This window comes from Gopherus flavomarginatus, chromosome 7, assembly GCF_025201925.1.
Source record: "Gopherus flavomarginatus isolate rGopFla2 chromosome 7, rGopFla2.mat.asm, whole genome shotgun sequence".
In the NCBI taxonomy this organism is placed as follows: domain Eukaryota; kingdom Metazoa; phylum Chordata; order Testudines; family Testudinidae; genus Gopherus; species Gopherus flavomarginatus.
The window spans coordinates 95,179,020-95,195,523 of NC_066623.1; the positions used below are offsets into that span (position 1 = coordinate 95,179,020).

Consider the following 16,504-nt stretch of genomic DNA (forward strand, 5'->3'; position numbering starts at 1 on the left):
GCGCGGCGAGGCAGCCCCGTCAGACGCAGGACCGCGGCCCTGCAGCGCCGCTTGGCTCCGGACGCGGTGGGCCAAAATGTCGACGAAGAATTTCCGAGTCAGCGACGGGGACTGGATCTGCCCGGACAAGAAGTGAGGGGGCCCGGGAGCCCCATAGACTGGGGGGGCGGGGGGTGCGGACCTCGGGGCGCCGTGGACGGGGAGCGGGGCCCCCGGGGTCCCGCGGGTGGGGTTCGGGGAGCTCAGGGTCCTCGAGTTTTCTTCCTACCGGGCACAGGAGGCGCCGTTTGCGGGGCTGTTACTTCTCCGGGGGCCACAGGCCGCTGGGGAACGGATGGATGGTGGGCCAGGTCCCTGCGCCTGCTCCCCTGCGGGAATCTCTGCTGCCTCCGGCTAGTGTAGCGGGGCCCGAAGTATGAATAACGCCCTTCAACTCAGAGGCCTCCCCGCCCGGGAGGCTCAACTACTCTGCGGGCTGCACCCCCGGGTCACTTCGCTCCCGGGGCGGCGGCACGATGGCAGCGCTGCACCCACCACACACTGCAAAAAAAGTGAACGGGCCCTGGTCCCGCAACGTGTTCTGCGTGGGTGGCCCCAGGCCCGTGTGCCTCCTCGGAGCCCGATCGCTGTCGGTAGGGCTCGGGGGCAGGGGTGTGCCAGAGCAGAACCGTAAACTGGAAACTGACATGGCTATAGGAGTACAGGGTCCTTAAAAATCTGCAGGGAAACCCAACAATTCTTCAGTCTTATTTATAATCCTTCATTTAGCTTCCAGTATGTTTGAGAAAACATTTAATAAGAAAAGTTAAATATTTACCCAGAGTCCATTATTAAATATTTGCCAACTTTTGGGGGATGTTTACAGTTAATGAAGGACCTAGTGCTATTACTGTGAACCAGTAGAATTCTGACAAAATAAAATTGCCAGTGGCCTGTTTGTTTGTGGGTTTTTTTGCTGTTCTGAAATGTGTATTTGTACAACAAAAAGAAAACTAACCACCCTGTTACAAACTGCTAATTTATTTCAGAGGTTAGAAAACAAGAAGTCATTTTTATAAGTTCCTCTGAGTTTTTTATAGCAGTTTTATTTTAGCTACAAAAATTAAGCTACTAATATTAAAATTGTTCAAGGTGGAAAAATGTCATTATTCATTTTGCAAAACAAAGAAAACGTTATAGGATTTTTCATCTTTAAAACATTTTCCAAATATAAATTGCTATCATCTTTATCCTCTCCTCATTTAAAAAAAAAACTGTTAATTGCCCTTCATAAGAATATATTTCTTTTTTCAGGTGTGGAAATGTTAATTTTGCTAGAAGAACCAGCTGTAACAGATGTGGTCGAGGTGACTATCTTTCCAGTTTAGAGTTCCCTTCTCTCATATTTCCCCAAAAATAGATTGAACATTTCATTCTAAGAAACTTCTTGAAAATTATTTTGTTGAATCTATTTTCAGAAAAAACAACTGAAGCCAAAATGATGAAAGCGGGAGGGACTGAAATTGGGAAGACGCTTGCTGAAAAAAGCCGTGGCCTGTTCAGTGCAAATGATTGGCAATGTAAAACGTATGTCGGTTTTGAAACTTTAATATTATTCCTGCTATAAACATTTTTAATTGACTGAGAGGTCATGTATCTTGGATATTTAACTCCGTCAGAAACAATGTAGCTTTTAGTGAGTAGGCAAGAGAAATTGGATTTTTTTTTTTTTAACACTTTTTAAAATAGGGCTTGTGTGTTTTCACATTAGATTAGTTTTCATTTAGCTTTTTCTGGACAACAAATATTTAATCAATATGACTTTGGACAGACAGAATGGTCTTTTGATTACAGCACAGGATTGGAAGTATGTGTTTCATTCCTGATCTGAGTGAAAAATTTCGTGTGTGACTGTAGGCAAGTTACTTCACATCACAGACTATACTGTGTGTGTGTGGATTTTTTAAAAAAAGAGATGGGGATGGGAGAATGAAACTTACTTCACAGTGACTTTGTAAAGTTTCAAAAGGTGCGAAAGAAAGGCAAAATTCAGTGAAATTATCTTTTTCCACAAACTCTGTACATGTGAATACTTGTATTCTTTGAAACTTTTATGGAAACAGATTTTTTTATGATACCCTGATTTTACGAAGAGCTTCATGTCTCCTGAGACCCTCTTAATTTTGGTTTATGAATTGTCTTTGTTAATCTACATACAATTTCCAGTCTCTGAATCCTGTACCTATTAGAATATTTTTCCATCTCTAGAAAATGCTAGTTGAATTCTGGTTGATGTTTATTTCAAATTTCAACTTTACAACTTGCACTTGCCCCTGTGTTCCTACAGATTACATCCATGCGCTATTTCTCATCCTCTAACTCCTGTCCTTTTCACACTATTTTCCAATCTTCCTCTGTTTTCTTCCATCTCTACTGCCTTTTTTTTAAATAAGCCAAGCACCTTTCCCCAATATATATACAACCCTTGAAAAAGGTGACAGGTAAAAATGACATTTGTAGAGTTATGATGTGAAAGTTCCTTTTATGCCCAAATATATGCCATTTTATTACTATACTATGATTTGGTATAGATATGTGCATGTATATGCATTTTAAGCTTGATCATAGCTGTGCCTCTCTTGGGGCTCTTTGAGCTGACTACTTGACTCATGGCTGTCATCCTTATTCTGGCAAAATTCCTATAGACTTCTCTGGGAGTTGTGTATACATAAGTACTGCAAGAGTGGGTCCTGATCATGTTACAACTACGTAATTGATTTCATTCTTTTCTGGCGCATGCTGCCTAATTCCCACGGTATTTAACTTGAAATAAAATGTTGCATTTTTACACTTACTTTCTTTTCCCTCCCCGACTAAAGTTGTGGCAATGTGAACTGGGCCAGGAGATCAGAGTGTAATATGTGTAATACTCCAAAATATGCAAAACTGGAGGAAAGGACAGGTAAGATAAATTTGCCTTTTTAAATACTCAGTTCTCTTCATAAATTTTAGAAATCATAACATAACTTAAATCAAGTGGTCATTTTTAATATGCATAGGAATGCTACCTAGTCATCGTCTTGCATATCCCATCCTTGTAAGTCTATATACGTGCTAAGTATTACTAGTATGTAAAGTACAAGTGTGATAGTGGTTCACCTCAGGAAATCCCCTAAGGTCATTCAGTTTAAACCACTTTCTTAGTTTTCATGAAGATACAGTATTAAAACAAATTCTTAAATAAATTTCCAACAGATTATGTTTAAACTCAGGAGAGGTTAATTTTGAATTTCTGATATGTAGCCATAGAGTCCATCTACACTAGACTTATAAATCAATAATAGGTTACAATATGTTTCCAGTTTGTAGTATAGAATGGAGCATAACTATTTCATAATCGTGTCATGTTTTGGATATAATAAAGTTCCATCTGCATTACAAAATGGAACCATATTATAATTAGGTCAGGGTTGCAACCATGTTGTAAATGGAACTGATTGGATTGTAATTATGTAGACGAGCCCAGTAGGTGTTAAATGGTCAGGGAATTGACCTGTTTTAGTATTCTGTCACTTCTCAAATTAGAAGCACAGTACTTAATTTATTCCTCATAGAGAAAAGTACAATTTATCAGTTTTCTGTTTCTTCCACAATTCTGTTTAGTCTTAAAAATAAACTAAGGGCTTGTCTACATCAGAAAGTTGCAGCGCTGGTGAGGGAGTTACAGCGCTGCAACTTAGGAAGTGTACACATCTGCAGGGCACCACCAGCGCTGCAACTCCCTGTTTGCAGCGCTGGCCGTACTCCCGTTTTGTCTCGGGTGTAGAGGATCCAGCGCTGGTGATCCAGCGCTGGTAATCAAGTATAGACACTTACCAGCGCTTTTCTTGACCTCCGTGGAATAAGCAGGTATCCCAGCATACCTGAGGAAGCCTCTGGTAATCAAGCTGGTCTCCTTCCCCGTCTTGCTCTCGCGTTCCCCGAACCCCGAGCAAGCAGGTCTCCTTCCCTGAGGTTTGCTGGGTGGTTCCGGGAACGCGAGAGCAAACCGCAGCGAAGCTGGTCTCCTTCCCCGGTTTGCTCTCTCGTTCCCCGAACCCCGAGCAAGCAGGTCTTCCCTGCGGTTTGCAGGGTGGTTCGGGGAACGCGAGAGCAAACCGCGGCGAAGCTGGTCTCCTTTCCCGGTTTACTCTCTCGTTCCCCGAACCCCCGAGCAAGCAGGTCTCCTTCCCTGCGGTTTGCAGGGTGGTTCGGGGAACGCGAGAGCAAACCGGGAAAGGAGACCAGCTTCGCCGCGGTTTGCTCTCGCTTTCCCCGAACAAGCAGGTCTCCTTCCCTGCGGTTTGCAGGGTGGTTCGGGGAACGCGAGAGCAAACCGGGAAAGGAGACCAGCTTCGCCGCGGTTTGCTCTCGCGTTCCCCGAACCACCCTGCAAACCGCAGGGAAGGAGACCTGCTTGTTCGGGGAACGCGAGAGCAAACCGCGGCGAAGCTGGTCTCCTTTCCCGGTTTGCTCTCGCGTTCCCCGAACCCCCCTTGAAGCCGCACAACAGCGCTGCAGTGTGGCCACATCTAACACCACTTGCAGCGCTGATTGCTGTAAGTGTGGCCACTCTGCAGCGCTGGCCCTATACAGCTGTACTAATACAGCTGTAACAACCAGCGCTGCAAAATTTTAGATGTAGACATGGCCTAAGTCATGTTGACCAGTCATATATATTGAAAGTACATGTAACACAATTCATTTATAGTTGTTTGTAAGAAATAAAAATTATAGCTGAAATTAAAATTGAAAATTAAAATAAGTAGTTCTGAGCTCCCGGCAGATATTCAGAAATGATGAAATATGTTGGGGACTCTAAACAATTGAACAAAATACATGCTGGGTTTGTGTGTTGAGAATTTTTTTAATGTGTTGCTGCCTTACAGAAAACATTCACTGTGGAAGCCATTCTTATCAGGTTTGAGAAGAGGAGGATGGCTCACTAATGTCTTTTTTACTAAGGATACTTGAATGAAAGGATCTCTGTTTTAGAAGTTCATTTTTTTGTGTGTGCTAATTATTCCCCCTTTGTAGCTGTCATTCTCTTTTTTGCGGGGCTATCTTTGGCTGCATTAGTGACATTTGTTGTGTCAAAATATCTGCTATGACTTCAAATGGCAGAACAATTATTTTGGAAATGGCACGAGCAATGAAGAGTGAGGAGTTTAATGGAAGTTCAAGTTTGTTATGATAGTTGGGTATAGACCATTGAAGGGGCAATTTTAATGTATTTACTAGCAATCATTTCAGATGGAATGTGATAAATAATGTGATCAAATAACCTTAAGGCTTCACTTTATAAAATATTCCCTGTATGGGCGACAAAAAGCAGTAACAAAATTGTGCTTTAAGCAGAAGTGTCAACTCAATGATATTCCCTTTCTCTCTGCTTTCCTTCTGAAATCACCTATAAATGTAGGGTTAAACAAAACATGCAAAAAATGTTTTTGGGGGACTAGATTATCTCCCATCCCAAATTTGCCTGGCAAATCTATAGGGTGTCAGGGAGTCTGTTTCAGCTTCTTGATTCTCAGGCCCACTCTTGATCGTATTCATCTTAAAACTGCTAGCAAAGAGTCTTAAATTCCACTTCTGCGTTATGGGCTATAATGGACCCTACATCATGGAAGTATGGCAGTGGTGGAACAGAGCCCTCTGCCCTGACATGCCCTGTGGGTCAGAACGAGAGGCAGGGTCTGGCTGCAGCTCAGATGCTTCAGCAGGGTGTTCTCCTATACAAGAGGAATTCTCTGCTGGACGTTTGCAGCCTGATTATGTCTCTTTTGAGGCACTTGGCCCTTAATTAGCTAAACAGTCGCAGTGGGATGTGTTTCTTTCATTTAGCGAAGGTTACCTCAGTTTCTCAATTAGATATGTAAAAACTATTTTTGACACACTTGTGTGAGAACAGTTCAATGTCTACTTCCCTTCAGATTGCATAATATTCCTGGTATAGATTTCGTGATAGCTTATACATCTAGAAACATCTTCTATTGGATTTTAATCAGATGTAGCATAATAAAAGTATTTACCAAAGACTTTGAATTTAGTGTAATTGAACTTACACAATATAAGAGGTTATCTAGTACATTCTTATCTTACAATTTACAGGATATGGAGGAGGTTTTAATGAAAGAGAGAATGTTGAGTATATAGAACGTGAAGAATCAGATGGGGAGTATGATGAGGTAAGATTATGTATAATTATTACATTGGAGGAACATAAGTTAAAGTGAAGAGATTTGTGTTAAGAGCACATATCTGGCAGGGAAGTCTGGCTTGAGAAACTAACTCAGGGTATATCTATGCTGCAAGCACTACAGTGGACACAACTGAAGTTATGCCATTGTAGTATAGACGCTTCCTGCAGCGATGGAAGGGGGTTTTCTGTTGCTGTAATAAATCCACCCCCTTGAGGTGCTAGGGTCAACAGAAGAATTGTTCCATTGGCCTAGCTGCCATTGATAGTGGGGTTCAAGCTTTAACCTAGCTGCAACTACCTTAGGTTGATCTAACTACATCCGTCTGTGCATGAAATTTTTCACAGCCTGAGTGATGTAGCTACATCGACCTAAGTTTAAGGCGTAGACCAAGCCTCAGCCACCCAGGCTTAGGGTGAGGGAAGCTAGCTGTATAAATCTTCTGAATTACGGCTCTTGCCGATTCATATGTGAAGCAGAATTGGTGTGGAATCTGAAAAGTTGAGGGGGTAAACGTCTAAAAATCAGTTAAAATTTAAATTGGTAGGAGTTAACTGTGGTTTGTTTCATTAGTTTAACTGCTTGCAAGATCTGCTTTAGATTTCCTGTGCTATTTTCTTTAGGGTGCTCATACTGCTTCCCAATATACTGAAGTCTGTTATAAAGCAGTCTTGTAAAGCATATGCTGTTTGATTGCATCCACATTTTAGATGAATTTATCAGAATATGTGAGGCTACTCATAGACATTGTGATGTGTCTTTCATTTTAGATCTACAGTAGGTTTTTGCTGAGTAGACATTTGCCTTCTCTGTCTCCGCACATAGCAATACATTTTTTTATTTGTAATTAAAGCAGGGCTTTGGAGCTGTGCTCCAGCTACACTCCAGCTCCATGCAAAAATCTGCAGCTCTACTGCTTCGGAGCTGCTCTGCGCTCTGCTCCAAAGCCCTAAATTAAAGTTGTTTTTACTATTTTTCACTTTTTCCCACGAGGCTTACAAAAGTCTTTGTTCACTATAGTCTTTTCATGTTAGCTCAACGGGCGGCTGCTTGTTTAATATACTGTAATTAGTATTACTTGTAGTGGAGTGGGCGGAAACAAAGCATGTGTCACTCACATTATTTATTTGCAATTAGTTTGGTCGCAAAAAGAAAAAATACAGAGGGAAGCCAGTTGGGCCTGCATCTATCCTGAAAGAAGTAGAAGATAAGGAATCTGAAGGGGAAGAAGAGGAGGATGAGGATGAAGATCTTTCCAAGTATAAATTGGATGAGGTAAAATAATTCTTGTTCTTTGTTACTGCTAACATACTATGTTCTTACTAAGTGAGATTGGCCTTAATTCTTAGCTGCTTGTAAATGAGTATTGTTACACAATACATAAGTTATAAATAAGAATGATATGTTCTCCTAACCTCTGTATGCGTATTGGAGTGAGATATGTGTGTATTGGAAGAATGCATGAGCTGAGGAGAGTTTGTCAGCCTGAACTCTGTATTTGTTGCTTTGAATGGCTGCAGTCAGAATCTTACCACTTAAACTTACATTTATATTTTAACTTTGGGAACAGAATTAATCATTGTATGAAATATATATTTATATAGGCTGTCTTAATAGGTAGATCCAGTAGCTTATGGTGAAAACGCACACTAACATCTTTTTGAATTACCTACTGCTGCACTATTTCTAATGTTTTCAAAATAAATGTCAACATGGACTAGACATGTTCCAGATGTCTTCTGTTAAATGATGCTGGCTTTATTTTTAGCTATAAAATTGAAATAAATATCCTTCTGATCTGCAGTTTTGTTTTTTATACATAAAGATTGTTAAATATTAGTTGTTCCTTTTAGGCCATGATCATGAAAAGACTTGTGCACATATTTACTTTTATACACAGACCAACAAAATCAATGGGACTTCTCAGAGTGTAAAGTTAAGTATGTAAGGAATTTGCAGAATTGGAACCTAAGTTTGGTAATGAGATAGACTTCCTCTGAGCCTGAGAATTCTGCCAGGCAAAATAAAGCTTTGTCTCATTTTTTTAAAACAGTCACCGAACTGTAATACAAATGCTGACATTATAATTCACTACCTAACTTTTTAATTATTTAGTCATTCTGCAGGTTTTTGAGGATCACTTTTTTCAGTCCTATTTTATTGTTGTTTCTGAAATTATTTTTATGTAGCTATTTGATCTTTAACAAGCTGCACTCAGTGCTTGAGATTTTTTTGTTATCTTAACAAAAGAGAACTAAAAAAACGGATTTGAAAAGATTGGGCAATAAGCTCCAAATAAAATACAGAATAAGAGCAAGTAAAAACTACTACTACTCCAAATGAAAATAATCTAAAATGTAATCCTACTTTCTGCATATTTTCTTCATATTTAAGTCTCCAAACCGAACAGTCTGCATTTTTTCAGGATGAGGATGAAGATGAGGCTGATCTCTCAAAGTATAATCTTGATGCCAGTGAGGAAGAAGATGCTAATAAGAAAAAGAAATCCAACAGGCGCAGTCGCTCTAAATCTCGATCTTCCCACTCACAATCTTCATCGCGCTCATCCTCACACTCAAGCTCAAGGTCTAGGTCAAGGTAAACGGGTACAGGTCAAGGGTAACGCCAGGCAAAATGTCAGTATCTAACTTCTTTATTTACATCTTTTTTTCTTGATTGACTTATAGTTTCAGTTAATAATGTGACAGTTTTATATATTCAGTTTACACAGGTAGATTACATTTTTATAATGGCCTTTTGTAGCTCCACAGTTTTAAAAGTGAGGGCTTCTTTTAGTTTGTCGCTTTGCTTTCAGTGAGTTAATGTTTCAGCTGTATCTGTAACAATTATGGCTTATAAAAACAGGAAAGCTTGAAAACTAATTGTAGTCCTTTTGACTTGCTATTGAGTAGTCACATTTAATGTTAAATAGACACTTTTTTGGAAGTACTGAGGATTGTTGGGAGAAAAGTAGACAAACTGGGAGGCAGGGATAGTAAAGTAGGAGGTAATGCAATCAGAGCAGATAAAGTAGAAGGCCACTATTGGAAAATGCCTTGAAGGTGAAGAAGATAAACTTGAGTTTCATGTGGTAGAAAAGGGGAAGTCAGTGGAGGGATTAAGATGATTATGATGTGGTTAGAGCATCAGGCAAGGAAGATGATCTTAACTGAGTTAAAGAGTTTGCAGGGTCTACATGGGTCTCTGAGGCCGGATAAAAGCTCTAATTTGCACATTTAAAGAGAACACAGAAAAGCTTATTCTCAAATCAGTAGTGAACCAACCATTTAATAAACACATCATTTTATTAGTTGGTTAAAAAAATCTCTATTTCTTAAGCTCCTTAATACTAACAAATGTAAGATTAATACATTGATATCTAACTAGTAGTAGTATAGCTAAGAATTAGTTATTGTAAGAGGAAGCTTATAATTTGACCATAATAAATTGCCCAAGTTGAAACTTAGTGAATAACCTCTTGGTTTAGGAGAATTTGCACCTGCAGAAAAATCCATTAGGACGGTCTCAAGTTCTTGGAGTAAAAAAAAAAAAAAAAAAAAAAAATATATATTTTTTACACTTTAACTGCTTCTCTGTTTAAAATATCAGCTATTGTTTTGCCAGACTTTAAGGTAAGTGAGGCACACTTTGCTTTTGTCTCTGAAGTGGCCAGGATTTCAAATATGTGAAAATTAGCTTTCCTTTTTGTTAGAATGTGTATATCAAATGTTTTACTTGGCCTATATGACAGCATATTGTCTCTGCACTTTCCATTCAAAACTCATTTGCTAAGTGCACCGTCCTTGCCTGACTTTTTTGAACCCTCTACTGAATTCCACTTTTCCACTTCATAAAGTTTCTTCTGTACAGAATGCCCTCCATGAACAGATCCATAGATCACTATCCTTTCCTTGAAATGCCTCCGTAAGGCCCATGTAGGCTAGAGTCCCTTCAAGAAGCTAACCAAATATTATTGGCAGAGCTGATTGGCACTTGCCAATTTGTTTATCAAAAAACACATTTTGATAGTACATTTCATTTCTCTTCTTCAACCCTTCATCTTAAGAGTCTGAACTCTGTGAGGCAGGGACTGTGTGAACTGCACCCACTGCATGGGAGCTACTGGAATGCAAATAAGATTATCTGTCATATTTTTTAAAAAATAGTACAAACTACAGTCAGCTCAGATGAAGGGTCAAACATAAATTCACAAACCTCAAAGTTGATGAAAAGTAGTTTAATTTATTTTGTGTTTCCTGGGATCTCCCAGTGTTGGTTGGAATTTTGTCACAGGTACTTCAATACATATTCGCAACATTGGGCTGAGTCTTTATTTAATTAAACATAAATGTGTGTTCAAAGGGTTTTGAGTTCTCCTTGAAGGTTTTGTTTTTGTTTTTTAGAAACCTATATCTTATCTTGCTAGAAATAAAAGTGCAGACTATTCTTGTTCTATATAATATGATGAAATAGAGACATTGGTAACAAAATATTTATTGGGAGTTATGGAATTAATTTACCAAATAGTGCCAGAAAAGATTATTAACTTTTGATTTGACATGTCTTCTCTTCAAAATAATTACAATTATACCAGACTTGTAGTACTGTACTCCTGCTTCTTGCATTTTAAGGACACCATCAATTTGAAAATTTCATTAGTTTAAAAACCATTGTAAGGTTACAAGTAATGCCTGAGATTTCCATAAATTAGCAAAAAAGAAAATTTACTCTTGTGTGTGCACTGTGCCTTTTATACAGAGGAAACAATGAGAGTGATTATAGGCAGTTTCACACTTGCTGAAAAGAGCCTTCTAAATATCAACAAGTGAATAACAAATCTTGACACTTTAAAGAATTTGTTTAAGAAATATTCATGATAGTGTATTTGGAGTACTATATCAGACACTAGGACTCCTAATTTAATACACTTCTAAAAATCCAAGCTGATGGTGTCCCATTAAGGTGCAAATTACAAGATTTGGTTTGGATTCATGAAATAGTTAAAGGGTAAGCAATCATTTTATTAACTTCACCGAATAACTGCTACCCTACTTACTTTGTCTGATTTCACAATTTAATTACTATTTCTAATGACAACTTTCTATATCTTAATAGGAAGCCATTAATAAAAACCTTAACTTCTTTATGCCATTCCTTATATATTGGAAATTCTGACTAGAATTATCCATCAACAGTTGAAAGTATTTAAATAACTCCAATGTACGATCTGGCAAAACTTTAAAGACCAAATAAAGTCTTTCATGAATCCGGGCCCTAGTACTTTAATGTGTGATAAAGAGCTGCATCTGCATATTGTTAAAAACAAATTATGAAAGAAAATGAATATTAATATTTGAAACTTTTCAAAAATTAATAAGAACTAGTATTTCAGATGCTAGTGTGCATTGATCAGAATTCTAGATGTAATTTTACAATAATCATATCTCAAGGCTGTTTAAGTATTGGAAAAAATCCTCCATGTTGTTTCAGGTCCCATTCAAGAAGCTCTTCGAGTTCCAGATCAAGATCTCGTTCCACTTCCAGAGAACATTCTAGATCTCGTGGGTCGAAATCAAGGTGAATGAGGTAGCTTTCTCCCTGCTTTGCAGAGAGAAATTAAAAGGGTAGCAGAACTGATTGCTTGTTTGTTTCTCTAAAAAACTGTTTTGACTTAACTCATTTTCAGCATGGAAGTCAATTGTTCCCAGGTCCAGTGTTCTAAGGAGTTACCACTATTAAATGAAATAATTATTCTTGAAATTGCAAGTTTTTTTTATGAGAATATTATTAAAAGTCTGGTCTAAAGCTAAGCAAGTGGCTAACCTGGTGTCTGCAATATGTCAAAAAGAATTTGAGTGCATATTTTTCCTTAAAATAATTCTTGCAACTTTATTTACTGTTTCCTCTGGCAATTAAGTGTGAAATATTAGAAGATGTGCTATACTCTTATTTTGTATATGTTGGTAACATATGTGAACATGCATTAGACAAAACTGTTGAAACCTTTTTGTAAATGTGGGGGAAATATGTGAAATCACTGATCGATTACTCATGTAAGTAACCCACTGAAGTCTGAGATCACTCACATGTGGTCAAGGCAAGTAAGACTTAGTCCAGATTTTCTGGATATACTCATTAATGATGATTTAGCTGGTCTTTTTGTATAGCAGTTATTGAACTGTGCAAGGCAGCCAAAGCTAGCAAGTAGTCCTTGTGATGAGTTCACTGAGGCTTCCTGTTGACAGAAGTTTTTGCAGTAGAATGCAAATTCACCTTTTTTTTTTTTTTTTTTTTTTTCCATTCCTGGAGAGGGCCCTATGGTGTGAAACAAGTGGGGCAGGGCATCTAAAAATAGTTTTGCATCCCTTGTGTAGCACAAACCTCTTGAGTAGCCTCATTTAAGGGGTGGAGTATAAGCAGGGATTCCATTATCTCCTAAAGAGAAAACTGTGGAAGTGCTCCATGCAGCCTCTGTGGGTATTGCACACTCCTTATGGCAGCATGTGGACTCCCCTCCCCACCTTTGACCACAGTAAAATAGTATAGATAGTGAACACTTGGATAAATAAAGATACATCTGACCCTCATGGTATATACTCTACACAGCTCTCTACACACCTGAGCAGTGCCTCCCTGTCTACATTGTTGTTTTTAGCAGTGTAGTGTAGGGAAAGGCTCTGCTGCTGGAGCTTTCTTCCCCAGCTGGGGAAGACTCCCAGCAGTGGACAGAGAGGCTCCAGCAACTCCCTGTAGTAGGGGAAAGGCTCCAGCAGCATGGAGCTGCCACCCCCATGCCAGAGCCTTTCGTTGCCCCATGTAGCTACATACTGCAGTGTGGATGCATCCAGCTTTTCACAGTGGCATGGAGCTGCACTTACCCTACATGCTGCAGCCAGTGGTGTGCAGTGTGGATGTATCTTATGAAACTGTTCTGTAGCTGCTCTGAGGGAAGGATTACTCCTCATTTCCCCCTCCATGTGCCCAATGTCCATATTAGCTATATTTGTCCTGGGCATTAGTTGGAATTTTAGCCTAGTGAGAATTGCAACTAGTATAAAATTAAGTAATAAAAGACAAAGCAAACTATTATTTGACATCCCATTGATACTGAAGCAACAAGTTCAGAACAAGTTATTTTTAGGATACAAAATTGGTTTAAAAATGGATTTCATACCTGTCTATTAAATTGCTTAACTTCTGTGAGTGCTTTATTATTTACAGTGAAGATTCTGAAACATTTCTGCAGGTTTGATATCTGAAAAAGTACTGTCACCAAATCCTCTTCGGTGTATTTAACATTGGGCTTGGAAATAGAATTTAGGACCTCCTAACTTCATCACCTTTTCAAATCCACAAATAATGTTTTTTTTTTCATGAGAAAGTAGTTGATTTCTGTGAACATAGATGACAAAATGCCATGCAAGATATTTTGCTAACATTTTTAGTTTATTAAAATTGCTTCAGTTTAGCAGAAGTCTTGCAAACTCAAATAGGCGAATTTGGGTGGGAGGAATGGCCATTTTTTGAAATTTCTTCCAATTTTAGTATTTTTTTAAGGCAGTTTATTTTTGAAGTATCCTTGGTTTAATGATCCACAATGGAATATGTCTCTCTACCGGTAAAGTGAAACATGATTTTAAATAGCTTATGTTTAATCTGTAGTTCTCCTACCTCTCATTTTATGGACTGTACTACTTAGCACGAGTATAGTCGTCTTGTAGGCCGTCTCTCATCCCAGTCTCCTGCAGTATGTTTAACAAAACAGCTTAATTGTTGAGAACACTGGGAACAGGCTCCCAAACCACTGGTCCACAATACCATATTTCAAAAGCATTACTTTAAAAATAAGGTTTTTTTATTGTTAAGGTAGAAGTTCTTATTGACTATTAACTAAGAAGTAAGTATTAAAATACCCACAAATACATTTTGTAAAATGTTGTGGCAAATCTTGTATTGAATCTTCTTTGATCTGAACTCTGTAGTAGACTTTTGCTGTCTTCTTTGTATTATGCACAAATTAAATCAAATTTATTTCTTAATCAATAAAGATCCAGCTCCAGGTCCCATAGGGGGTCTTCAACCCCAAGAAAAAGATCTTACTCAAGCTCTCGTTCATCATCTTCCCCTGAGAGAGGCAAGAAGCGGAGTCGCTCTAGATCTTCTTCGCCCGGTGATCGCAAAAAAAGACGTTCGAGATCACGGTCACCCGAAAGGTTTGGGTTTATGTAGAATAAGAATGGGTGCATTTAAAATTTGTGTAATACACTTTGTGAAGAAATGAAATGAACTGGGAAAGGATTGATTTTTATCAGTTATTCATTTTGGTATTTAAAAATAGGTTTCCTGCCCTCCCTCTCCCAATTACCATGCTGCTTTTTAAAACATAAATGTTTTAAAACCATCAAAAAAAATCTTCCTTTGCAAAATCTCCTGTTAAGAGCATGTTCCATAGAAAAAGACCTAGATAACCATTGTTTCACTGTTTGAAGGGGCTAATGTACTCCATTGCTTGATTAACTTTCATAAATTAATACTGTGACATCAAGGAATTGTAAATTTAATATGAAGTGTGGTAAATTTAATACTAAAAAATGTAATACATTAGTGAGCCTAAACAGAAGGTTTCAGATTATTTATATGTTCAGTTTATATATTACCCCATCAAATAAATTAGTCTTCTAACTATTGTGGGTGTGAGTGATACAATTAATTTGAACTTATTTCTTTGCATGTTTTCTCTGTTTGTATCTTACAGACGCCGCAGGTCGTCATCTGGATCTTCCCATTCTGGTTCCCGTACAAGTTCTAAAAAGAAATAATGTATTAAAGTTCACATTTAAAAAAAAAAATCCAGTCCAGTGCATGAGGCATATTTTTAAGAAGTTGGTGTCTTATTTGGTCAGAAGTGCTAAATCTGCTAGTAGAAATGCATGTTTGTCCTTGCTTTCTGGGAAGCTTTGTTCATTCATTAAACAAAAAGTAAGGTAGCATTTTAAGCCATAAATTTCCCAAAGTAGGTGTGTACTTTTCATTATTCCATTTATCTCCTCAGATGTTGCATATTTGTATTGTTAAACAATGTATAATTGGGCCCACATATTTTAGTACTACCACATGGTTGGTTTGTTTTTTAATTTTTAGGGCTCCAACCCATTACATTATTTACCATTCCCTGAGCTGTGAATAGAGACAGGTTGATCTGCTTAGTCCCACCCTCCAAAAGAGAGCTGCCTGCACATAACAGCTCCTGAGCTTCTTTGATGCACTTTTGCTAGAACCAGAGGAAATTACTACAATTCTAAGGCTAAAGTATCCCATAGGGGGAGGTTTTAGGCTAGGCTTCCAATTCTTCTGTATTTAAACAAAAGTTGTGATGAATGGCAATTCTCTCACTCACATTTAGTGCAGACATCCGATTCCCGCACCCAGTATTAGGTTCTGTAATGGGTAAGTGAGACTTCCACTCTCCCAGCTTGAAGGCTTTTGGGATCATTAAGCACTCTCTTCTCCATAGCTGAGGTCTCTATGGAGACTTAGCCTATTTGATCCTGTCTTAGCCAAGGAGAAGCCTGTTTTCTGCAGTAGGTTGCTGGGTGCAATCTAATTTCCATATGTATGAAGTCTGTGATCCTCTCTTAGAAAGGGGACAGTCTTGTATGGACTTGTAATGCTGAAATCAACATTATGTAGCTACTTTTGAAGTGTTGGGGGACTTTATGAAACTAGTTTCTTTGGAGTTACAGTACAGGGTTGAAGCCTCTGCACGCCACCAGTCAAAGATTAATTTGGGCTGGAGAGAGATTTTTTTCCACACTAAATTTTACTTGTGGTAGATAAACTGCATAAGAAGTTCTCCGGAAATACAGATAAATCTGTGCTTCTAAATAAATGTGATCAAAGATCATCACTGTTCCCCTAAACTTTATAAAATTTATGGCTTAAAATGCTTTATGAAATTTGTTTTATTAGCAATATCAAATTAAAGCCTGGTCACTCTTGAGCTCCGTTTGGTTAAGAAAGATTTGTTAAGTTATCTTCAGTGGCATCACAAGGTAAGTATGTTAAGGGAAAATAATGTTTTTTAAAACAAAAAAGCAATATATCTGTAATTATTTGAGTAGTAAAACTTTCAACATCTTTGATAAGTTGCTTTTGTAAAATGAACTTCACAAGACAAACGGAGCAAAATTACATTCTGCTTTTCTTTTTTTTAAATGACTTTTTAAGTTCCTTTTGGACTGATTTGACAGAACAAAATGTTTTTGTTGTAGAAATATTTTGAT

The 16,504-nt window shown here is 38.2% G+C and overlaps 1 protein-coding gene across 1 annotated transcript; it reads left to right on the forward strand.

The window, feature by feature from the left end:
• Positions 1–15,070, forward strand: ZRANB2 (zinc finger RANBP2-type containing 2). Its single transcript, XM_050961070.1, has 10 exons — positions 1–132; positions 1,294–1,346; positions 1,458–1,566; positions 2,859–2,941; positions 6,133–6,209; positions 7,359–7,496; positions 8,647–8,819; positions 11,712–11,798; positions 14,270–14,434; positions 14,977–15,070. The coding sequence occupies exons 1-10, from the start codon at positions 77–79 to the stop codon at positions 15,038–15,040; spliced, it is 1,005 nt and encodes a 334-aa protein (XP_050817027.1). The 5' UTR covers positions 1–76; the 3' UTR covers positions 15,041–15,070.
• Positions 15,071–16,504: the final 1,434 nt, after the last annotated feature.